This window comes from Balaenoptera ricei, chromosome 19 (assembly GCF_028023285.1).
Source record: "Balaenoptera ricei isolate mBalRic1 chromosome 19, mBalRic1.hap2, whole genome shotgun sequence".
NCBI classification, from domain to species: Eukaryota; Metazoa; Chordata; class Mammalia; order Artiodactyla; family Balaenopteridae; genus Balaenoptera; species Balaenoptera ricei.
The window spans coordinates 36,588,492-36,613,844 of NC_082657.1; the positions used below are offsets into that span (position 1 = coordinate 36,588,492).

General features: G+C 49.4%; 1 protein-coding gene and 1 pseudogene across 1 annotated transcript; both read left to right on the forward strand.

Moving 5' to 3' along the window:
• Positions 1–671: 671 nt before the first annotated feature.
• USB1 (U6 snRNA biogenesis phosphodiesterase 1) lies at positions 672–21,084 on the forward strand. The gene is made up of 7 exons (XM_059905887.1): positions 672–830; positions 1,701–1,867; positions 3,668–3,851; positions 14,795–14,848; positions 17,174–17,279; positions 18,840–18,923; positions 19,977–21,084. The coding sequence occupies exons 1-7, from the start codon at positions 733–735 to the stop codon at positions 20,079–20,081; spliced, it is 798 nt and encodes a 265-aa protein (XP_059761870.1). The 5' UTR covers positions 672–732; the 3' UTR covers positions 20,082–21,084.
• On the forward strand, positions 3,944–11,233 carry LOC132353855 (tigger transposable element-derived protein 1-like; annotated as a pseudogene).
• Positions 21,085–25,353: the final 4,269 nt, after the last annotated feature.

Genomic DNA, 25,353 nt, shown 5'->3' on the forward strand with positions numbered 1-25,353 from the left:
CGCGGAGCGAGGCCGCCCCCTGCCGGGGACCCCGCGGCCGGGCCGGGTCGGACAGCCGGGCGCGTCGGGCCGGCTCTCCAGTCGCCCGGCCGGCACGCCTCAGCTGACCCAGGGAGGGCGCTGTTTCCGACCACCCTACTCGGCCTTAAGGGAGGGGGCTCCCAGGACCCGGCCCCTGGTCCGACCCCTGAACCTGAGAGGAGGAGCCTCCTAGACTCTCTGAACTTCTGGAACTGACCCGCCTCTGACTGTTCAGCTCGCTCTTAGCGGAGGGGACCCCGGAGCTCGGACTTTGGGCCGGCTTGAGTAAGAGGCCCCGGGACCTCTGACCCCGTCCAGACGGCGAGGGAAAGGGCGAGGGCACTAGACTCCGATGAGTCTAGTGCGCTGACCTCTGACCCAGGGACCATCTGCTGCTGGGAGGTCCCGAGCTGCTGCAGACCGAGCAGCGGACAGAGAGGTCAGGGCCGAGAGCGATCTGTTTAATGGGCACACGGAGGATGGCGGTTCCGGGAGGCTCCAGGTAGAGGTCAAAGCGCGGCGAGCCAGCAAGCAGCGTGGTCTGGGTGGGTAGCCTCTTTGCTCGAGTCCTGCCGGGCCCCGCCCCCGTACCCGCCCCGAGGCGGTGCTAATCCGGGCCCCGCCCCCGGGAGAACACTTCCGGCGCAGAGGAATTCCGGGTGTGGTTCGACTGCTGGCGGGCCGGCTGTGCCGTAGCGGAGGGGGTCCCCCATGAGTGCGGCGCCCCTGGTGGGATACAGCAGCAGCGGCTCCGAGGATGAGGCTGAGGCCGGGGCCCGGGTCCGGCCGGGGACTGGAGGCTGCAGTCGGTGAGGAGCGAGGAAGACTTTCTGGGGAGGGTGCGGGTTGGCACCCGGACCGGACCCGAGCTTTGGGGTGGTTGGCGGGGGGGTGCCGGGCTGCTCGCGAGGGAAGGAAAAGGGGCACCGGGGGAAAGGAGGATCCGGAGGACAGCCTTGGCAAAGCCCCGGAGTGCCCCCACCCGGCTAGGCCAAGGTTAGGAGGCAGGAAACGTGGGTTCGGGTCCAGCCTCCGCCGCTGGCCCACTTGTCTCCTGGCGAGCACCGCTGTACCACCCTAGGTCTGCTTCCTCATTTGGAGAGTGTTTTCCTTTATCCAGTAAATATTCATTGAGCACCTTCTCTGCGCCAGGCTCGGGACTGGGGACTCAGCAGTGAGCAAAACCATCCAAGTCTCCTACTTTGTGCAGCTTCAGTTCTTAATTGCCAAGCCTGGTGCATCCTGAGTGCTTTTCAAGCAGTCTCCCGGTTCATCTCACAATAGCCCTATCAGGTTGCAGTGCACTGTACAGATGAGGAAACTGAGGCCCACAGAGGGCACATGACTTGCCCAAGACCACGGAGCTAGCAAGTGTCACTCCAGCTGAGGCCTGGCCAGTTAGGGCATGTGACCTCTGAACCACATATTGCCACTTGCCCCGTTGTTTTCCATGGGGACCACGTTCTCTGCTAAAGTCTGCCTCCGTGAGCCGTTGGGAGACCCCAATGAGACAGTGTTGGGGAAAGAGCTTTGTGGTTATCTAGAAGCTGCTTACAGCACCTGGTGAGAAATAGACACGCAGACTCACCTGGTACAAGGGGTTACAACTTTCATTGTGTGTACAGAGGTAGAGAATGCTAAGAGGCTAAATGTGCTTGATTTCTTCTTTTCTCTTGCAGGGGCCAGAGCCCCTTTCCCAGCCAGAAGTTGCCAGTACCCGACAGTGTGCTGGACATGTTCCCAGGCGCTGAGGAGAGGCTTGCAGACGATAGCGCAAAACATGGGGGCCGGGTGCGCACCTTTCCCCACGAGCGGGGCAACTGGGCCACCCACGTCTATGTACCATGTGAGTAATGCGTGAGAGGCACGTGGCTGACACTGACAGGTGCCCCTTATGGGAGGAAGCTGGCCCCAACCAGGAGGAAGAAGCCAGAAACCTCTGACACTGGTGGTGGGAAAGAGATTAACTCAACAGAGAGAGAACAAGTTTCAAGAACTAGGGAATTTTTCTGTTAACTTGGTTTCAGGTTTTCTGGTCTTTGTTTTTATATTGGGATGTAGTTGATTAACAATGTTGTGATAGTTTCAGGTGTACAGCAAAGTGATTCAGTTATACATATACATGTATCTATTCTTTTTCAAATTCTTTTCCTATTTAGGTTGTTACATAATATTGAGCAGAGTTCCCTGTGCTGTACAGTTCAGTTTTGAATTCGTTGCCTGAAATATTTTTTACTAACCCTGTGTATACTATTCTCCCTGCTCATGAGGATGTGACCAAGGGAGGGTCTAGGGCAGAGTGTCAGGGCCATCCCAGACTGCAGCTGTAGCTGGTACTTTATTTCAAAGAGGGCTGTAGGTGTGCTGGTCTCCAGTCCCACCCCACCCTAGCCCTAATGAGTGAGTGGCAGGGAGAAAATGCCCAGGCTTCAGAGTCTGACCTCACTCCACTACCCACTACTCTGTATGCCCTTTAGTAACTTGCTAACTTCTCAGAGCCTCAGTTTCCTCATCTCTAAAATGGGGATAGTAGTAATACCTATCCTCTAGGACTTTTGTGAAGATTAAATCAGATAATCTCTGTCAAGTTCTTAGCATGATACACGGAGAACGTGGTGGCTCTTATTACATTGTGTTAGATCAGGTAAACTCTTAGAACCTCCATTTCCCCATCCACAGGATGAGAATGATTCTCTATACTGCCTACTCCACAGGGCACTTGAGCAAATCGAGTAACTTATTAGTTGTGAGCAGACTGTTAACCATGCAGCTCTAGTCACATGTTTAGTTAAAAAAAATGAATAATCTGTGAAAATACAGTGGTGGTCCTTGTTGCGTTCTTTGTCTTTATGAACAATTAGGAGCATTCTAAATGTCTATCAGGAGATTCTAAATGTCCAATAAATGTCTGATTAAAGAAATGAACTGTTTCTGATTATGGGTTACTGTGGAGCTGTAATCATGAGCTTGATTTATGTAATGAGAGGAAGGCTGGCTAACATGTAGTGTTACATGGAGAAAGCCAATGGAAGAACTGGTATGCCCTCATCTTTTTTAACAAATAAGATATATACGTTAGTACATGCACTGAGAAAAGGCTGGGGAAATAGGCATCACATTTGACAGCCTTTATCTCTAGGGCAGTATCTTGAAAGTGGGCTGTATGTGCCTGGGGAAGGGATCAAGATGATCCATTAGAGAGAAAAGTATTAAAACCTTTTTATGTATTTCTCTTTATCTCATCTTTTAAAATTTCTATTGTTCCAAGTGTACATTTTATAACACACATAATTTTGCAGTGTAGCACATGTTTGTAATTTATAAATAAATACACATTTATTGCGGGTATGTGTGCGAGCTTGTTTGACTAATGGCCTGTGCAATCACAGTAGTTTGGAGACCACTGCTGTAGGTCATAGGATATCAGGGGCCCCTACTTTCTCTGTCACATATTTCTTTTCTCACTTGAATTCTTTTCAAAGAGCATGTATGTGTTACTTCTATAGCCATAAATGCATATTAAAGTATTATCCAAAATACATAGACATAGGCTGCTCTCAAAAACCTTTCTCCGCCTTCTGGGCTTCATCCAGCCATGCCGCCCTGGCTAAGAGAATGGCCCACCCTCTCCACTCCTCCCCTCCAGATGAAGCCAAGGAGGAGTTCCTGGACCTGCTTGACGTGCTGCTGCCCCACGCACAGACATACGTTTCCCGGCTGGTAAGGATGGAGGCCTTCCACCTCAGCCTGTCCCAGAGCGTGGTTCTGCGCCATCACTGGATCCTCCCCTTCGTGCAGGCTCTGAAAGACCGCGTGGCCTCCTTCCAGAGGTGAGTGCCCAGTGCTTCCCTCTGCCCCTCATCTCCCTCCCATTCAAGGCTCCTCTTCCTGTCCTGAGCTCTTGTGGGGATGGACCTGTGGGATGCATCACCCCTTCAAGCAGGCAAACCTAAAGGTTAGCACACCGAACATCTCCCAGAGCCGCCTGCTGTGCGCTTCCTCCCATGTGCCCTTGGGCGTGCCGCGTAAGCTCTGGAAGCCTCCGAGCCTTGCCTGTGTGCGGGTCAGGGGAGTGGTGGTGGCTGCCTCAGAGGGGACTTGTGAGAGTGAATGAGATCCGGGTACCCTCAACGTGGCACTTGGCGAACGATCAGAGCTCACCCCCACTCTGGTTTTATCTGCCAGCCTAGGCTTTTTTTCCCTTGACTATTTCATACCTCTTCTTTCTACTAGAAATGCCTCTCCTTCTAGACTTGGCCAGATCAAAGCACTGCTCCTTCACTGAGGCTGTCCCAATTGGTATCTCCTCCAGAATTCCTCAGTCCCAGGGACCCTGCTGTCCTGTGCTCGTCTACACCCCAGTGCTCGTTCCACTCATCCTCATGTCCATATTCGGTCATCCCCATGTCCCATCTCCCGCTTGGAGCCCAAGTTCCTGCAGGCCAGGAATGCGGCTGCTCTCTGAATTACCCCACAGCTTTTTTCCAGGTGCTTTGCTTACTATAGGCATCAAATGGATGTTTGTTGAATGACTGAGCAGGAGAGAGAGAGCCCAGAAATCCTCCTCTGGATCCTCTGAGTGTTGGTTCTAGTAGGAGCCTAAGAAGCCATCCAGGTGGTGGTTTTCTCCTCCTGGTCTTACCTGCAGAGTCCTTTCTTCTAACGAGGTGTCACACAGATCCCTGATGTGTAGCTGCGTAAGAGAGAGAAAAACAGAAGTCTTTTAGCCAAAGTCCCACCCTCGCAGTTCAGGAGGCCCGAGGCCCAGGAATTCCATAGAACTGCTCTGCGCCATTGGAGGACTGCCCATTTCGTGTAGCCCCTACTCAGGGCCAGAGGAGGAAGGGATTTGCTCCAATTCAGTCAGTTAGCCAGAGACTCAGGACTAAAACTCATCTCTCCACCTAATCCAGCCCCCTTCCCTCTTTTTATTGAGTCATATGTATGTTAGTCAGGACCCTCTTGATCGCAGGTGCCAGAAATCCAACCAAAAGTGGCTTAAACAGGGGGAATTTATAGGCTGGTGTAACTAAAATGTTTAGAGGTAGCACTGGCTTCATACATGGGACCGGGAGATGTCAGATGGCACCAAGTCCTTTCCCCTTCTACATGAGAATGCTTCAGTTATCCTGCTTCTAGCTGTGTCCCTGGATAAAGGTGGAATGCCAGCTGTGTTCTCGGGCCACGTCACTTATGGTAAAAATGACTTATTAGCACGTCGTGTCTGGGCTGGGAAGACTGTGAGTGAACTAAGCCCCCTCCTGGGAAACCATGGCTTGGGCCTCCCTGCATGCAGTGGTTCTCTACCTGGGCAAGTCCCTTGCTGGGACCTCTGGAAACTTTGCGCAAGGGCTATTACAAGAGATATTGCTCCCCGGGGTGGGTGGATATAGCTTGTTCTCTTGCTCATTTAGGGAACAGCCCCTGGACCACTGGGTTGGCCCTCCCTGGTGCTGCCCTGCTGGTGCAGTGTTTCCTAGCCTGTGTCCTGAAGGAAGCTGGGCCGGGTGGCCTCTTCAGGTTTGACTGGTTGAGCCTAAGATGACCAAGAGTGGGTAGTGCACCTTTGATTCTATGGCTGTGACTGAGGGAATGCTATGCTCTGATTGTCCAGGCCTTTCAAGTACACACCCCTGGGTGGGGGCACGTTGACCACTCTACCAGCACAAAATGGGAGAGCAGTCCTCCTATATAATATCACCAGGAGAAAGGGCGTTGGTTGATGTATTAGTCAGGGTTCTCCAGAGAAACAGAATCAATAAGATGTATACAGATACACATAAGAGGAGATATGTTATAGGTATTGGCTTATGTGGTTATGGAGGCCAAGAAGTCCACTATCTGCCATCTGCAAGGAGAGAACCAGGAAAGCCGGTGGTGTAATTCAATTTGATTCCAAAGTCCTAAAAATTAGGGGGCTGATGGTGTAAGTCCTGGTGTGAGCCTGAAAGCCTGAGTACCAGCAGCGCCAGTGTTGGAGGGCAGGAGAAGATGGACGTCTCAGCTCAAGCAGAGAGGGGGAGTTTGTCCTTCCTCTGCCTTTTTGTTCTATTCATGCCCTCAACAGATTGGATGATGCCCACCTGCCCACATTGGGGAGGGCCGTTTGCTTTACTCAGTTCACCAATTCAAATGCTAATCTTTCCAGAAACACCCTCACAGGCAAACCCAAAGATGTTTTACCAACTATCTGGGCATCCCTTAGCCCAGTCAAGTTGACACATAAAATTAACCGTCTCAAGTCCACCCCTTATCAAGTTGACACTTATATGCATCTTCTTAAATCATACTTAATCTCTAAATTAAGACCACAACAAGGTCATAATTCTGCCTAACATGATACAACATCCAGTGTACATCTGAAAATGCATTAATCCCTTCCCCAGAAGAGGAGGTAATCTTCTTGAGCGATACTTTTTACTCTTCTAAAAGCCCATAACTTGAATACTATGATGTAAAATTAACAATACTTGAATACTAGAATAAAGTCGCTACATCTTAGGTTACATGATAAGGGAATAAGAGAAAAAAACAAAGATATTTGCTCAACATATGTACAGGCAAACCTTGTTTTATCGTGCTTCACATATACTGCATTTTTAACAAACTGAAGGTTTGTGGCAACTCTGCATTGAGCAAATCTGTCAGTGCCATTTTTCCAACAACAGTTGCTCACTTCGTGTCCGTCACATTTTGGTAATTCTTGCAATATTTCAAGCTTTTTCATTATTGTTATATTTGTTGATCTGTGATCAGTGATCTTTGATGTTACTATTGTAATTGTTTTGGGGCGCCAGGAGCCACGCCCATATAAGAGGGCAAACTTAATTGATAAATGTGTGTGTTCTGACTGCTCCACCAACCTACCATTCCCCCACATCTCTCTCCCTCCCCTTGGGCCTCCCTATTCCCTGAGATACAACAATGTTGAAATTAATAACCCTACAGCGGCCACTAAGTGTTCGGGTGAAAGAAAGAGTCACACATCTCTCACTTTAAATCAAAAGACAAAAATGATTAAGCCTAGTGAGGAAAGGCATGTCAAAAGCAGAGGTAGGCTGAAAGCTGCTAGGTCTCTTGTCCCAGTTAGCCAGGTTGTGAATGCAAAGGAAAAGTTCTTGAACAAAATTGAAAGTGCTACTCCAGTAAACACAAGAATGATAAGAAAGCGTTTTGCTGGTTTGGGGAAAGTTTTAGTGGTCTGGATAGATGATCAAACCAGCCACAACATTCCCTTAGGGCAAAGCCTAATTCAGAGCAAGGCCCTAACCCTCTTCAGTTCTCTGAAGGCTGAGAGAAGTGAGGAAGCTACAGAAGAAAAGTTTGAAGCTAGCAGAGGTTGGTTCATGAAGTATAAGGAAAGAAGCCATTTCTGTAACATAAAAGTGTGAGGCGGAGCAGCAAGTGCTGATGTAGATGCTGCAGCAACTTATCCAGAAGATCTGGCTGAGATAATTCATGAAGGTGGCTACACTAAACAATTGATTTTCAATATATGAAACAGCCTTCTATTGGAAGAAGATGCCATCTAGGACTTTCATAGCCAGAGAGGAGTCAGTGTCTGGCTTCACAGCTTCAAAGGACAGGCTGACTCTCTCCTCAGGGGCTAATACAGCTGGTGACTTTAAATTGAAGCCAATGGTCATTAGCTATTTCAAAAATCCTAGGGCCCTTAAGAATTATGTTAGGTCTACTCTGTGCTCTATAAATGGAACAACAAAGCCTGGATGACAGCACATCTGTTGATAGCATAGTTTACTGACTATTTTAAGCCCACTGTTGAGACCTACTGCTTAGAAAAAAAAAGATTCTTTTCAAAATATTACTGCTCATTGACAATGCACCTGGTAACCCAAGAGCTCTGATGGAGATGTACAATGGGATCAATGTTGTTTTCATGCTGCTAACACAACATCAGTTCTGCAGCCCATGGATCAAGGAGTAATTTCAACTTTCAAGTCTTATTATTTATAAGTCTTATTATTTAAGAAATACATTTCATCAGGCTGTAGCTGCCATAGATAGTGATTCCTCTGATGGATCTGGGCAAAGTCATTTGAAAACCTTCTGGAAAGGATTCACCATTCTAGATGCCATTAAGAACATTTGTGATTCATGGGAAGAGGTCAAAATATCAACATACACAGAAGTTTGGAAGAAGTTGATTCCAACCCTCGTGGATGACTTTGAAGGGCTCAAGACTTCAGTAGAGGAAGTAACTGCAGATGTGATGGAAACAGCAAGAGAGCTAGAATTAGAAGTGAAGACTGAAGATGTGACTGAATTGCTGCCATCTCATGATAGAAGTTTAACGGATGAGGAGTTGCTTCTTATGGATGAGCAAAAGAGTGACTTCTTGAGATGCAATTTACTCCTGGTAAAGATGTTGTGAAGATTATTGAAATGACAACAAAAGATTTAGAATGTTCCATAAACTTAGTTGATAAAGCAGTGGCAGGGTTTGAGAGGATTGACTCCAATTTTGAAAGAAGTTCTGTGGGTAAAATGCTATCAAACAGCATTGCATTGCATGCTACAGAGAAATTATTCATAAAAGGAAGAATTGATCGATGCGGCAAACTTCATCGTTGGCCTTATTGTCGTCTCATTTTAAGAAATTGCCATCACCACCCAGTCTTCAGCAACCACCGCCTTGATCAGTCAGCAGCCACCTACATCGAGGCAAGACCCTCCACCGGCAAAGAGATTATGACTCACTGATGATGGTTAGCATTTTTTAGCAATAAAGTATTTTAAAAATAAGGTATGTACATTGTTTCTTTAGACACAATGCCTTTGTTTAATAGACTACAGTGTAGTATAAATGTAACTTTTATATGCACTGGGAAGCCAGAAAATTGTATGACTCACTTTATCGTGGGGTTCTGGATTCAAACCCGCAATGTCCCTGAGGTGTCCTGTATATATACTCGCAGATGTATTCATAATAAAGTAAGGAGGAAATACTCATGACGATTTTAGTCCTCATTTTTGTAACTGGTCACATGGTCGTAGCTGATATTTACAACTACCTTCCACTACCTAGCTCTCTGTTCCCTTTGCCTTCAGCAAGCACCTCAGATGGTTGTGGTTCTTTACCTGGGGTAGTGACCCAAACCTTCATTCCCGAAGGGTCTGGGCCATTACTAATCCTGCCTGGATTAGGTTGTTGTAGTTTTCCATTGGCCTGAAATCAGTAGGCATGGTAATACTGAAAGATGCCCTAACAGATCTCCTGTATTCCAGATATCCTCTTCCATATCTCCATTGTGAAGTAGTAATCCAATTTCCCCTCGGTAGTCAGGATCAATGACCCCAGCCAACACTGTAACTCTTTTGTCTATTGATTCAAAGGTACAGGAGCCCAGAGTGGCAAGGTGGCAAGTCTCAACTTCCAGTTCAGTGGAAGCCCTATGTCTCCTGGTGGAAGCATTCCTCCCTTGGAACTAAGACCTGTGGGCTAGCAGAGCATGAAGTTGTGGGAACAGGAAGCAAACATTTTGCTAATGCATCACTAGGGCAATGGTGAGTGGTACCACTCCCATTTCTACCCCTTGATTCCTGGCCCCGTGAATCCTGGCTACAAGAGAAACAGCACCATATGTGGCTGCTGATTCAGAGCAGATACAGATATTGTGGGTTCTGTTCCAGAATAAAATAGAGTGAATGACACGCAGTTTTTGGTTTCCCAATGCATATAAAAGTTATGTCTATAAAGTGTGCAATAGCATTATGTTTAAAAAAAAAAGGTACATACCTTATTTCAAAAATACTTTATCCTTCATCTCAAAGGGGATATCTCGATATGCCCCACACCATTGGACCTCTAGACATTTCACTGAGGTAGAAGGCCCTGAATTTTATTTGGATTTATTTCCCACCCTCTGACACACAAATGTCTTAGCAATAAGTCTAGAGTAGTTGCCACTTCCTGCTCATTAGGTCCAGTCAACATAATGTCATCAGTGTACTGGAGCAGTGTGATATCTAGTGGAAGGGAAAGGTGAGCAAACCCTCTACAGTAAATTAGGACGTAGGGCTGGAGGATGCTGTAGCCCTGAGGTAGGACAGTGAAGGTGCATTGCTGGCCTGAAAGTAAACTGCTTCTGGTCCTTATGGACAGGGATGGAGGGAAATGTATTTGCCAAATCAATAGCTGCAAACCAGGAACCAGGGGATGTGTTAATTTGCTCAAGTAATGAAACCACATCTGGAAGAGCAGCTGCAATTGGAGCCACCACCTCCAATCGTCAGTTTATGATCATCCACTGTCATCCTCCACGATCCATCTGTCTTCTGCACAGACAGAATGGGAGTTGAATGGAGATGTGGGAGTCACCACCCCTGCATCTCTCAAGTCCTTGATGGTGGCACTGACCTCTGCAGTCCCTCCAGGGATGCGGTATTGCTTTTCATTTACCATTTTTCTAGGTAGAGGCAGCCCTAATAGCTTGCACTTGGCCTTTCCCACCGTAATAGCCCTCACTCCACAGGTGAGAGAATCAGTGTGGGGATGGATTCTGCCCATTGCTGAGTATGTCTCTTCCAATTATACATTCTGGAACTGCAGAAATAACCACAGGATGGGTTTGGGGACCCACTGGGCCCACTGTGAGATGGACTTGAGCTACAACTCCATTGATCACCTGACCTCCATTAACCCCTACTCCGAGTGATGAGCCACAGTGACATTTTGGGTCTCCAGGAATTCGTGTCATTTCAGAGCCAATGTCCAGTAGTTCCCGAAAGGCTGGTTATTTCCTTTTCCCCAGTGCGCAGTTACCCTGGTAAAATGGCATAGGTCCCTTTGGGGAAGGCTGGGAGAAAGATCAACAGTATAAATTTGTAGTAGTGTACCAGGGTCCTTCCTCAAGGGGACCCGACCTCCCCTTCATTCAAGCGGCTCTGGGTCTGTGAACTGGCTCCATTCTGGGAATTGAGGGGCCATGACTCTGCCTTTATGATTCAAGTTAGACTTTGGCTCACTTGGCCTAGAACTTTTCTGCTTATACAGATGAAGGAAGGATTTAGTAGGCTTCCTATCTATGTCACTTCTAGAAACAGCCAATGCCCTATGTCTGCACAAGTCAGACTGTTCTGATTGCTGCTTCGACTCTGCTGTCCTTTACGGTAACTACACCCACCTTGCGGACCAGGTATTTCCAGTTCACTCACTGTGGGCCACCTTTTGGTCCGTGTTTCAGCCATCTAACCAAACAGACCCCTTTCCAACTCCCGGAGCTGCAGCATTACACGCCGAATCTCTGCTTAGCAAGCCCATATCCATAAGTTCAGCCTGATCCCACTTTTGATCCTTCCATCATTACCCCACCTCTTTTTTTTTTTTTAATATTCACTTATTTTTATTTTTGGCTGTGTCGGGTCTTAGTCGCGGCATGCAGGATCTTTCATTGTGGCACACGGGCTTCTCTCTAGTTGTGGTGTGCAGGTTCAGTAGCCCCGCGGCATGTGGGATCCTAGTTTCCCGACCAGGGATTGAACCCGCGTCCCCTGCATTGGAAGGCGGATTCTTTTTTTTTTTTTTTTTCCCAATAAATTTATTTATTTATTTATTGGAGGCGTTGGGTTTTTGTTGAGGTGCACAGGCTTCTCATTGCAGTGGCTTCTCGTTGCGGAGCGTGGGCTCTAGGTGCGCGGGCTTCAGTAGTTGTGGCACACAGGCTCAGTAGTTGTGGCTCACGGGCTCTAGAGTGCAGGCTCATGGGCTTAGTTGCTCTGCGGTATGTGGGATCTTCCCAGACCAGGGCTCGAACCCGAGTCCCCTGCATTGGCAGGCAGATTCTTAACCACTGCGCCACCAGGGAAGTCCCGGAAGGCGGATTCTTAACTACTGGACCACCAGGAAAGTCCCACCCTACACCTTTAATATCCATTCCCACACACGTTCCCTGGATTTCTGCTTGTATATATTAGGAAACTCAAATAGTTCTGGAGTGTAGCACATCTCCTCATGGGCCACACATCGTACCTCACCTTTAGGGGGTCTGCTGGGACTTGAGTCTAGTTACAGGTCTAGAAGCAAAGAGGGGTGTTGGAGGTGGGTCCTGAGGGGACTCAGCATTTTCTTGGCATCTGCCTCAGGGGAGGCCATTACCATTTCCTCAGGCAATGCAGGGTTAATCCCCTCAGATAGAGGTGGGAAGGTCCATAACACCAGTGGGGGGAGGACCCTTCCACTGCGTTCAAGAAGACTCATCAGAATTTAAGGGGCCGGGCTTCCCTGGTGGTGCAGTGGTTAAGAATCCGCCTGCCAATGCAGGGGACACGGGTTCGAGCCCTGGTCCGGGAAGATCCCACATGCCGCAGAGCAACTAAGCCCGTGTGCCACAACTTCTGAGCCTGTGCTCTAGAGCCCGCGAGCCACAACTACTGAGCCCGCGAGCCACAACTACTGAAGCCCGCGCACCTAGAGCCCATGCTCCGCAACAGGAGAGGCCACCGCAATGAGAAGCCCGCGCACCGCAAGGAAGAGTAGCCCCCGCTCGCCGCAACTAGAGAAAGCCTGCGCGCAGCAACGAAGACCCAACACAGCCAAAAATAAAATAAATAAAATAAATAAGTTAAAAAAAAAAAAGAATTTAAGGGCTCAATACGCCCAGCTTCATCAGAGTTTCCCACAAGTCCCCATGCTTTCCCAATCAGTGCCCTCACTTTAACTGTAAAATCCTGCTTGTTCGAGGAGTTCAACTTGTGTTATAATTCAGCAAATGGCAGGATAAGGTTCCGGGTTTGATTTTCAGCAATTTCAGCCCTGCAGCTACAGGGAATCAAGGTCTCCTTTAGGGCACACCGAGAAGCTCTTAGGTCCTTTATGCTTGAGTTGGGAATTCAATACCCTGAGCTCATCTTTTTATTTTACCACTTTGTCCAGCAACATTAGGAGCAACCAACCAACATCATTATATACCTTAGTTTTCCAAAAATGTTCGCAAGTATCGTATAGGGTCACTTAGCTCCTTGCTTCTAATAAATGGCTGATGAGGGGTATCAAGGAAGACACTTTCACATCTCTATAAACAGTTCGTGCGTGGACTCTCAGTGCTCTCTTTACTACTGGAGATAGAGTCATTAGCGTCTTTGAATCTAATCAGATTAGAAAGCGAATTCCAGGAACCCCAGAACCAATTCAGAAAACTCATCCTTAAAATTCTGTTCCTCTAGAACCATTCTCAGTGCCAAAATCTGTATTAGGGTTCCCCAGAAAAACAGAACCAATAGGATAGAGAGAGAAATAGAGATATGAGGAAATGCATTGTAGGAATTGGTTCACGCAGTTATGAAGGTCAGGTCCCAAATCTGCCAACAGCAGGCTGGGGAACCAGGAAAGCCAGTGGTGTCATTCAGCATGAGTCAAAAGGCCTGAGCACCAGGGAGGGGTGGGGGCACTGGTGGCATAATGACTGATATGAGCCTGAAAGCCTAAGAACCAAGGACCCCAACGTCCAAGGGCAGGAGAAGCTGGAAGTCTCCGTTCCAGCAGAGAGAGCATGCATTTGCCCTTCCTCTGCCTTTTTGTTCTATTCTGAAAAGTTGGATGATGCCCACCCACACTGGAGAGGGCAGTTTGCTCTACTCAGTTCACCAATTCAAATGCTAATCTTTCTGGAAACACCCTCACAGACACCCCAGAAATAATGTTTTACCAGCTATCTGGGCAACCCTTAGTCCAGTCAAGTCAATGCATAAAACTACCCTTTATAGTTGGGTGCAAACACCCCATGTCCACTCCAGGACATTCGGCAGGTGCTCTACACTTAACCAAGCTCCTGCTGGTTCTATCACCCCTTACATTTTCCCCAGAAGGGATGCACTAGGAGGCTGAAGGCTGACAGGAAAGCCAAAAGTGAACTGACTTCGTGCCCTTGGACAGGTTGTGAGATTCTAACCGGCAAGCTGGGTTGTTGTGTTCCCTCAGATGAGGGTGAGAGCTTGGCCTGGAGCCTGTAAAATGAGTGTTTCCTATAATGGGATTTGCCAAGTTGGTCCAGGAAGGGCAGGAAGCCAGTTTGTCCCTCTGAGATCACCTAGTGTCCCAGAGAACACAGGCGGAACCAGCCAGAGTCAGAGCACTTACCTGGCTGAACTTGATGGTCCCTGTGTAACTGATCTGAGAGGTGGGTGACTGGGTATTTCTGCCCCGATCTCACACCAACAGAGACCCCTCACTAAAGCATCAGGTGACAGCAAGGGCTCTGGAATCAGGCAGATTGAAGTTCAAACTGTGACTCACCAAATTCAGCCTCACCAAGCTTCAGTTTCTGTGTCTGTAAAATGGGTGCCATTATAGCACCTGCCTCACAGAGTTGTATGAGGATCCCCAAGCTCAGCCCAGGCACACGGAAATGTTCTTGTTGTTGCTTAGACTGGATCAGAATTGTCTTTTCTTAACCTGGAAAGAAAAAAACTGGTTCTTAAGTGATCTACTATCGCTGACCTGATGACTTTCTCAGTTCCCATCAGTAAAGCTGAGGTAGTCTCAAATCGCTTATTGGAATCAACTGCTCTTAATAAAGCAAAATCTTTGCTAGCATCTGCATGAAGCTATGTGTTACCTGGACTGGGTGATTATTTAAGGTCTTGCCCAGCTCTAATATTTTAGGGTTCAGCTTACCACCTGTATAATAGGGTGACAATACTAAATGTGAAATGAGTTAACTGTATTTTCAAAGTGGTGTTTTTTAATATACACTATTTTCTCTGATTTTTTTCCTTATTATTCTTCCTGAAATGTGGTCCTTCTCCTAAATTTCAGATTCTGCTTTACTGCCGACCGGGTAAAGATTTACACCAATCAAGAAAAGACCAGGTGGGTCTCCCCACTCTGCCCCCAGTTGTTTCCAGAAGAGGATTCTTTGGAGTAAAGGCTTGAGGGGGCCTTGTCTCTCTCAGTTTTTTGTGTGTTTGTGTTTTAACCGGCCCTATGACTACAAAGGCAGCTGTTCCCAAATCTGAACCTTTCATTAAGAAAAATAACTCAGGGAGCACGGGAGGAGGAGCAGAGGTAGAGAACAGCACCTTGGTTTAGTGGGAAAAGCCTGAGACTCAAAGAAAACCTGGGTGCCTGCCCAGCTCTGTCTGCAATTTAACGTTGAGCTCATACCTTCAACCTCTGTGACCTGCCATTTCCAAGCTGTCACATCATCCATCACATCCTGTCACATTTCCAAGCATCCATCATTGGGCAGTTGTGAAACTCAGATGAACCAAACAAGTTTTATAAAAGCATTCAAGGATGCGATGAACATAAGAAGAAACTGTTGTTATCAAGGCTTCAAAGCAAGCCTCCCTGTCAGATCCACTTACTGGATCTGAGCTGCCTTCTGCTCTCAGCACCTCTAAGAAGAGGACTCATTCGCTCATTCATTCTATGCTGCACAAATTTGTTAAACACCGCCTGGTGCCAGGCACTTGCTGTACACTACAGATCAGCAGTGAAAAGGTCGGCATAGTCCCTGCTCTGTGGGATCTCACATTCTGCAGGGGAGACAGACAATAAACAAGGAAATGAGATCGTTAATAACTATCGCGTGAAACGATAGTCTGGAGCAAGTGGCCAAGGAGGGCGCTAGCAAGGTGGCATTTGCTGGCGACATGAGGACAAGAAGGAATCAGCCTTGGGAAGAGCTGCCCCAAGAGCCTCCAAGCAGAGGACACAGCTAAGGAGGTGACTCTGAGGAGGAAAGAGCCTGGCATGTTGGAGGAGGCCAGTGAAGTAGAACTTGGGGAGCACGTGGGAGAGTGTGAGGAGACGAGTCAGGCAGGGTTAACTCCTGCAGGGCCTTCAAGGTCAAGGTCAGGAGTTTGGATTTTCAGTGTCACAGAAGCCATTGGAGGGATCTAAGCAGAGATGTGATCCAATTTACGTTTGTAAACATAAGTCCGGCGCTATCGTGTCTGTGTCTGTGGCTCCTGAGTGGAGAAAAGATACAAAAGAGCGAGGTTGGATGCAGGGAGAGCAGACAGGAGACAGGTGAGGCGCCAGTGGTGGCCTGGCTTAGGGCGATGGCAGTGGAAGAGCCAAGAAGCAGACACATTCCCGATATACTGGAGGTAGAATCAACTGGAATTACCAGTGGGTTGGGTCTGTGCACAGTAAGGGGAAGAATCAAAGTAGATTCCTGGGTTTGAGGTTTGAACAGCTAGGTAAATATAGATAAATGGCCCCATTGTCCGTGATGGGAAACACCTGTGGGAGGAAGATCAGAAGTTCTGCTCTGTACCTGGTGGATTTTGCCGCCTATGAGACCCCCGGGTGGAAGAGTCGCATACACAATTGGGTATACAGGAGAGGTGCCAGCCGGAGATAGAAATGTGGGAGCCATCGGGCTGTGTGATACTGAAAGCAGGGCTGAGTGAGATCAGCCTGCGGGGGAGGGCAGGCGGAGCCGGCTCTGCAGCCCCTGACCATTTAGAGGCTGGAAAGAAGAGAGGGCGGCAGAGGAGACTGAACAGGAGGCCAGAGGTGGGGTCACACCAGGACAGTGTGATGGGTGGTCTCTTGGAAGCCAAGAGGAAAAAGGGCTTCAGGGAGGGAGGAGTCAGCTGTGTCAGATCCTGCGGAGCGGCCAAGGTGAGGGCAGAGAAGTATCTGAGTTCAGGAACACAGAGGTGGTTGGCAGCTTTGACGGGAGCGGTTCCTGGCCGAGTAGACTGAAGATGGGCGGGGAGGCGTGAGAGACAGCCGAGGGAGACAAATCATCAGAACGCAAGTTTTACCGGGAATGGGATGGGGGCTGGCTGAGGGTGTGGGTTCAAGAGAGGGGTTTTAGAGATGAGAGGGTGCGGACGGGAGGGAGCCGGTGCCAGAGAGGGAAGCCCTGGAGAAAGAGTCCGACATGGGAACGATGCCCGCGAGCCTGGGCGCCACCGCCTGGGGGTCCGTAGACTTGGCAGCGGCGGATGAAGACGGCCCTGCTAGGGTTCTTAGACCCTGGGGAAGGAGGGGAAATGTGCGATTAGAGACGGGGAAGGATGGAGAGCCAGCTCGGAGAGCGGGGAAGCGAACTGAACTCACGGCCCAGACCTCCCTCCCGGCCTTCCTCTGTTGCATCCTCTGCCCCCTCGCGGATGGTTTCTGTTCTCAGAGGCTGCGTCTCATGCCCGTGTGGTCTCCACCTCTGTCTCCCCCCAGGACCTTTGTTGGACTCGAGGTCACTTCGGGACACACCCAGTTCCTGGACCTGGTTTCCGAGGTGGACAGGGTCATGGAGGAGTTTGACCTCACCACTTTCTACCAGGTAATCAGCAGCGTCTTTTTCTCTCCACTGACCCATCTCTAATAGGAATAAAATCAGCCTTAAAGAAACCCTTGTTAGAGGCAAACCGAAGAGCCCTCCAGAACTTGCCCGTGGGAAGTGTCCATTCGGCCAGCCCTCAGAGGACACACAACCCTGGGGAGTTGAGGGTCTGAGGTGTAGTCGGATGCAGCCCAGCGGAAGTCCAACATTTCTTACAAATCTTCTGTTATCTCTTCAATATGCATGAGATCTATGTCTTCTACTCTATAATGTATCCATGTTTATTTTTATTTTTTTAGGAAGTAGTTTTCCCCAATACTTTTTAGTCACGTTGACACTCCAGGTAGAGTTGCAGCTTCGCATACCTTCCTGTGCCTTGCCCCGTGCCCTCCAGGGGAACTTGAACTCCAAGTCGAATATCAAGGCTTTAAAGGGCCAGTAATTTTGCTTAATATATTCTTTTAAAATCAGGCTGAGAGATATAAGGATGAATTTGATTGGAGATAATTTATAGTTTTATAATTTTAGACATTTTGGTTTTTGTTCATCTTAAAAAGTATGTCATCTCTTGAAATGTTTTTGATCAGAAAACATTAAATCTGGGACATGTGTTCTCTTCCACATCCCAGAGGTAATGATTCTCTATGATATGTAAAGGAGAGCCTCTGAGAACAGGACTGTCTTAGCTCAGGCTGCCATAACCAGATACCATAGACTGGATGACTTACACAATAGAAATTTACTTTCTCGGGCTTCCCTGGTGGTGCAGTGGTTAAGAACCCACCTGCCAATGCAGGGGACACGGGTTCAAGCCCTTGTCCGGTAAGATCCCACATGCCACGGAGCAACAAACCCCGAGCACCACAACCATTGAAGCCCATGCACTTAGAGCCTGTGCTCCGCAACAAGAGAAGCCACCGTGATGAGAAGCCCGCACACTGCAACGAAGAGTAGCCCCCGCTTGCTGCAACTAGAGAAAGCCCACGCACAGCAACAAAGACCCAATGCAACCAAAAATAATTAATTAATTAATTTTAAAAAGAGAAAAGAAAAAAAAAGAAATTTACTTTCTCGCAGTTCTGGAGGCTAGACGTCCAAAACCAAGGTGCCATCACGGTCAGTTTCTGTTGAGGCCTCTCTTCCTGGCTTGTAGATGGCCATCTTCTCACTGTGTCCTCACGTGATGGAAAGAGAGAGGAAGCAGCTCTCTGCCATCTCTTATATGGGCACTAATCCCATCATGAGGGCCCCACCTTTAGGACCTCATCTAAACCTAATTACCTCCCAAAGGCCCCTTCTCCAAATACCATCACACTGGGGGTTAAGGCTTCAATATATGAATTTGGGGGACACAGTTCAGTCCATAGCAGGGACCAACCCACGGCTATTTTATCTGTCTGTGGAGGGTGCTTGGGATCAACACTGAGGATCTAGTGTCCCATGAATCAGGTCAGGGATGCAGCAGGGATACCGTGACAACTCTTGTCACAGAGCTGCTGTGATGTCTGAGCCTACCATGACATCCAGGTGACCGCCTGTCTCCCCGCCGTTCCTCTGCAGGACCCCTCATTCCACATCAGTCTGGCCTGGTGCGTGGGTGATGCACATCTCCAGCTGGAAGGGCAGTGCCTGCGGGAACTACAGGTGAATTCCCAGGGCAGGAGCATGGAAGGTGCTGAACTCCAGAAGCTGGGGGGTGGAGGGGAGCTGACAGGCGCTGAGGATTAGGCGTGCAAACCTGAATCCTGGCATAGGAAATACCTGGTATAGCCGGAGACCCCAGCACCTTACCCTGCTCCTCACAGTGCGGTCCCAGACCACCTGGGAACTTATTAGCAACACTCACTCCCAAGCCCCAATCCAGATCTAAGAAATCAGAATTTAACAAGATCTCTAGGGATTTGTGTGCACGTTAAAATTTGAGAAGCCCTGCCCTAGAACACTAATCTGAGAGGATGCTGCGGGCCTCCCCTGAAGTCCTAGACCCTCACCCAGAGGTCAAAGGCTCAGGTGCTCCCAGGGACCTGGCAGGCGCTGGAAATGAGTGAAACGCACCAGGTCTAAAGAACGTCCACCCTCACAGCCTTTCTCGTATTGTGATAAGTAGGGGATATCGTTCACTTTCCCGTCAGTGCCCTCAGAGGAGCCGGTACTCACCCCTGGTGCAGGCAGTTGCCATGCAGGAATGTGGACCTCGTGTTGCAAGCACTTCTGTTTTTCAAGAGAAGCGAGAAATCTTAATTTTTGTGGGTAATCCCTCTATTTTCAAATGTTGGCAACCAATGTATTTTTTAAGAAAACATTTTGCGAGCCAAACAACACATGTGCAGACGGGACACAGCCTGTGGGCCATCATCAAGTAGCCACATCTGCTCTTGGTCTAATCATTCTGGAGGCAGCAAGGAGCTCCGGTCTCGGGCTCCAGTAGACCCAGGTCCCAAGCCTGGTTTTATTGGATTCTGTGGTCCAGGGCTCTGAGCATCCATTTCCTCATCTGCAAAGTTGGGATGATAGGACTAACCTCACAAGACTGCAGAGCTGATTAGACAAGGTAACCTGGAGAGCCTGGCGCCTGCGTGGCCCTCAGCCTGCCCTGAGCAGGCCTAACCTCTGAAGGATTTCAGTAGGCTGGCTTTGTTTGCAGTGCCCTCTGGGTCCCTGATTCCCCTTAATGTGACGGTGCTCTCCTGGTTTAAGGAAATCGTGGGTGAGTTTGAAGACTCCGAGATGTTGCTGCGTGCGCACGCTGAGCAGATCCGCTGCAAGTCTGGGAACAAATTCTTCTCGATGCCTCTGAAGTGAGCACCAGAGGCCCTTGTTGTCTTGGGCCCCTCCCTCTGCAGCCAGGCAGAGATGGAGGAACCCATTCGGACTGATGGGGATGCTGCCAGCCCCGCCACTAGGAGGCCCGGCCAAAGGTGCAGCCGCTCCTGGTCCTCCCCGGGAGCTGGTTCTCTTTTGGCCCTTTTGGGTTGCAGGTTGGGTGCTGCTGCGTTACGATCATTCCCAGAAATCACCAGTAGAGGGCAGCCAGGGCTTCCTAGTTCTAGGTCTGTGGTGGTTATGCCAAAAACAAGACACAACAAAAGATGGGGGGTCACCTGGTGAGCCCACCCAGACTCAGCCTGAATCCTCACTGTAGTCCCTCCAACAAATGGCCGCTTCCCCACAGCCCCGTGAGCTGTCTGTATTTTGATGCCATTGGCCCCAGACGAGGAGTTTTGTAAGCCATCATGCCCTGGCTCATCTCTGCTCAAGCCTGACATAGCGTGCTTCCACGGGCCTGTCATCCTCCCTCCTTGACACGGTGTCGCTTTTATTTATTTGTTTTTAGTCTCACCCCCTCCTATGCCAGCGGAGGCCATTTCAGGGCCAAGGCCCAGGGTGCTAATTTGTGGTTTAGCATCAGTTTTCTCCATTCCTTCCTCCCACTCACCCCCAGCCAGGTGCCTGGGGAGACTTGAGCAGATGTTTCATCTTGGCCTGACTGGTGGCTTTAAGCCAGGCCTCCAACGCTCTGTGACCTCTGGCTTCCCATCAGCTTCCCAAAGAAGCAGAGAGGAGCCTTCACCAGGCAGAGTTCTCTTTCTGCTGCCTCCAGCTGCCTGCTGTGGCCTGCAGGCATCCCCAGGGGACGCCGAGGAAAGGCCAGGGGCTGCACAGGGATTTTTGTTTTTCTTCGAGCCCTCACGGGAGCAAAGGACCAGTCCTCTCCAGTTGTCATCTGATTTCTAGTGATGGAGGAAGAGACACTTTGATGTTTTAGTTTTAAATTAGGTTCAGCAAATAAAAATTGCAATTCTTATTTTGGATTTTGTTTTGGACCACTTCTCTTCAACTAGGTGCAAAGATGACTTTCCTCTGCCCCCACCTTCCCCAGCCTGCTTCACAGTTTGGCGGTACTCTCGGCAGTCTCTGTTACAACGTCTAAGGTGGCCGGGAGAGGCCTTAACGACGCCTCAGTACAGGGTGGGGTCACCCGGCCTGCCAGGCCTGCTGGCCAGAGGGTCGCACACACCGCACCTAGACCAGGGCGTAAGCACAGACATTTAGACGCCAATCCTGCTATGACACTTCTGAGTCCTTTCTAGGACCCTCTCAGCTGTTCCTCCCAAGAACCCCCTGAAAAGTAAACTGGGTTGGAATGATTATTCTGCTTTTCCAGAAAAGCTGGTTCCATGACTTGCCTTGGGTCACATGAGAAATCAGGTAAGGCCCTAACCTCAATGCTGCCCTTTGCAGCCTGCCAGGCCTGCTCTCCCGTACTCCACCCTGGGCCCCCAAGGGAAAGATGTGGGGAAAGGGGGCCTGTGGCTCTGGCCCCCACTCTGCCTCCCGAACGTCTGTGCTTCCTGAGGCCAGCTCCCAATCGCCATGCTGAAAGACCCAGGAAATCACATTCTGTGCCTTCTTCCCCAAGCCCTGTGCATTGAGCTGCTGACTCAACTAGGACTGGCCAGTCAGTTCTTCTGGCTTTTGAGGTCACACGGGCTGGAGAGGGAGAAGCCGGCCATCCTTCCTGGCAAATCTCCTGTGCAGCCAGCACTTACTGACACCTGCCCTGTGCCAGTCCCTGACCTGGGCAGTTGGGTGAATCAGACTCCTCCAGCCCTCTGGATACTCGCAATGATGCGGGGGGATGGTGGCAGCAGACAGGGTGCAGAGAAGAATCCCCATCCCCAAACTTCGCACTTCTCAGACTGGGAGATACAAGCAAAGCCACCCAATTTCCTACAGGTTCCAACCTCAGGATGGAGGCAAGCCTCCAACAAGGCAGGTTCTGTGGGCACAGACCACCTGATCTTCCTCAGCAGGGACATGGAGCCTCCATCTCGGGCACTCGCTCTTCTGGGAGGGGGGCCCCATGTCATGTAGCATCACCATTAACAAACCCAGGAGGACAGACTGACCGGCCGGTCCCCTGGGGGAAGATGTGGCACGGATGGAATTAGAGCGCAGCGACTGTGAGAAATGGGCCAAGATCAATAACCGGCTCTTCAAGAGAGAATGGAAGGTGGTGATAGAGGAAGGAAGCAGGAGATCCACCAAGCGGGGAGGGGCAGCAGGCGGCAGGGCTTGGCGGGCGCCCAGACACTGAGAGTGCAGCTGGAGGGGGTGCGTTCATGGGCGCCGCGCTGACAGTGCAAGAGCAGCTGGGGCTCTTCCATAAGAGGAGATGTGCTCCGGAGACAGGAGGCAAGACCAGAGCAGGCTGGGGTCCACCCCTCGGCAGGCTGGCTCAGAATAAAGACACGCTCTCGAGGGGGATTTTATCACACCAGGGAGGGTGCAAAATCAACACATCTGGCCTCGGTGTCCTCAGATGTTCCCCGCAGGGCAGAGAAATCATCATCTCTCGGCCTGTTTGGCCCTTTTCCACCTGGCACTCTCCCTTCTCTCCACACGCCTCTCCAGACCACCCCAGCTTTGTTTCCAAGGAAGCGGGAAATTACCTCGGCTTGTTTGTTTATTCCCTGTCTTGGTACCAGAAGCCCAGGGGGCCCGCAGGGGGCGCCAGGGGTGGGGGTGGGGTCTCTGAGCCTGGCTCCAGCCCACAGTGCCTTTCCTTTCCTGAGCGAGGGATCTCAGTCTCTACCTGAGCCAGAATCTGCCTTTAACAGATGAGGAGGCGAACCCAAAGAAGGGAGGTAACTTGCTCGAGATTGCCCAGTAAGTAAATTCGTGCTGGGCAGGAACCCCTGGCCTGGCTTCGGATCCAGAGCTGTTTGTATAACCTCTCACACCACAGCAGGGTCTCAGAATGAAACTGTGCTGTGAAATGAGGTGTCTGGGCTTTAATTCAAAAGACTCCAGGAAAAAAAGCGGGGAGGTTAGGGGCTAGATGAAAAGATAGAGGGGAGATGGGGGTGGTGTTTTAAAGCTGGGTGACTGAGAATAGATACATTCAGTTAGAGATACGTATATATAACTGAATCACTCTCCCCCTATTGCAATAGTCTTTCTGAATAAAATTTATCTTTACTACTTTAACCTCTGTCCAGCTCTAGTTCTCTTTAACAGTTTTTGGTGCCATGATTCAGATCTGGATCAGAACCACCACTGAATCCTCAGATGCGACAGCCAGGCCTCACAGGGCACACCTACCTACACTTTGTGTCTCCGGTCTGCTTGCTGGTTTCGGGATCCAGTGGTGAGGCCGACTCCAAAACCCAGTGCTCTGGATAAATGTCCATTGATGCGGAATGAGGACAGATCTTGATTCTTAGGACTCAGAGTATACTCTAGAAGCTGGGTTAGAGCCCTAGACAAGCCAAGGCCAGGTGAGAGTCCTGGGTTTCTCTGTAACAAGCTAGGTTAGAGTCCTAGGCTTTTCTGTTGGTACGAGGCTGGTCCCTGTAAGGAACAGAGGCTGGGTTAGAATCCCACGTTTTTCTGTTCATACGTGTAAAGGCACTATTAGTCAAGAACATGGGGGCTTCTTAATCAACTGGAACTCTCCTCATACTCCTGCTGACCACATGCTTCTACGGCCCTAGTACTGTCTGCTTTTGTTGGCAAAACTTGACCACAAACTCTCTTAAGCTAACACAGCCCCTCTAGGGGTCCTGGGATCTGCTCAAATTAGTCTACCGAAGGGGAAGCTCTAGGGCAAAAGGGAGCTAAAATTTCTGATGCACAATGGTCTACTTTTTTCACTTGGTATGAAGTAGCCGAAAACAGCTAAATGATTCAAACCTCATTCAAACTACTGAAGTTCTTAAATAATGTCTTCAGAAAATGTTTTCTGGGACTTCCCTGGTGGCATGGTGGTTAAGACTCTGCACTCCCAATGCAGGGGGCCCAGGTTCGATCCCTGGTCGGGGAACTAGATCCCACATGCATGCCGCAACTAAAAGTTTACATGCCACAACTAAGGAGCCCGCCTGCCTGCCACAACTAAGGAGCCTGCAAGCCGCAACTAAAGAAGCCGGCCTGCCGCAACTAAGACCCAGCGCAACCAAATAAATAAATATTAAAAAAAAAAAAAAAGAAAAGAAAATGTTTTCTGACCCAGGAAACCCCCTAGACACATTCACAGTGCCCCGGAGTTCCCCTCCCAGCTCTCCATGATATCTGTCCCTCTCTCCCAGAACGTCCTTCACCAGCGGCACCCCAGCCCCTCAACTCCCTGAAACTGTAAGGTTCTCCAGATCCCCACCTCTTGTAGATGAAGCTCAGGGTGTGGCTGTTACCCATTCTCAAGGGAGGCAAACAGAAAAGAGAACATTTAAACCTTGGTCTCTGTCAGAATTACATGCCATCATCAAGAAATTTCCTGGACTTCCCTGGTGGTCCAGTGGTTAAGAATCCACCTTCCATTGTAGGGAACGTGGGTTCGATCCCTGGTTGGGGAACTAAGATCCCACATGCCGCGGGACAACTAAGCCCATGTGCTCTAGAGCCCGCGTGCCACAACTAGAGAGCCTGTGTGCCGCAACTACCAAGCCCATGTGTTCTGGAGCCCGCACACTGCAACTACTGAACCTGTAGAGAGAAGCCCACAACTAGAGAGAAGCCCGGGCGCCACCACGAAAAACCCACGTACCTCAAGGAATGATCCTGTGTGCCGCAACTAAGACCCGATGCAGCCAAATTAATTAATTAATTAGTTAATTTTTTTTAAAAAAAGAATTTTCCTGACTCCCAAATGAAAAAGGAAAGATTTATTGAAGATTTATTCAGTCTTCAATTGAAGACTGTTCTGGGAGCATACTCTCCAGATTCCCCAATTTATGTCAACTTATCCACCTATTGGTTGGCCCTGGGGATACCTCCCTTTGGCTTGGAAAGGCCAAATGGAGCACCATCCCTGAAGACCCTCAAGGGTCTCAGATGACCCTGATTCTCACTGGAGAACGAGGGAAGTAAGAGGAAAGTTACCAGGAGCCATTCCACGGGTCCCTTTTACCAAAACTGGTCGCTTGTGTATTCAAAATTGTAAACAGCAAAGAGATGAACTGTGGCTGACCATCACCATCAATTAGAAACAACACGGAAAGAGCATCTGGGGCTGGACCTGACCTCCCTAACAGCCTCTGCTCTGGCCACAAGCTTTGTACATGGCCTCAGACCA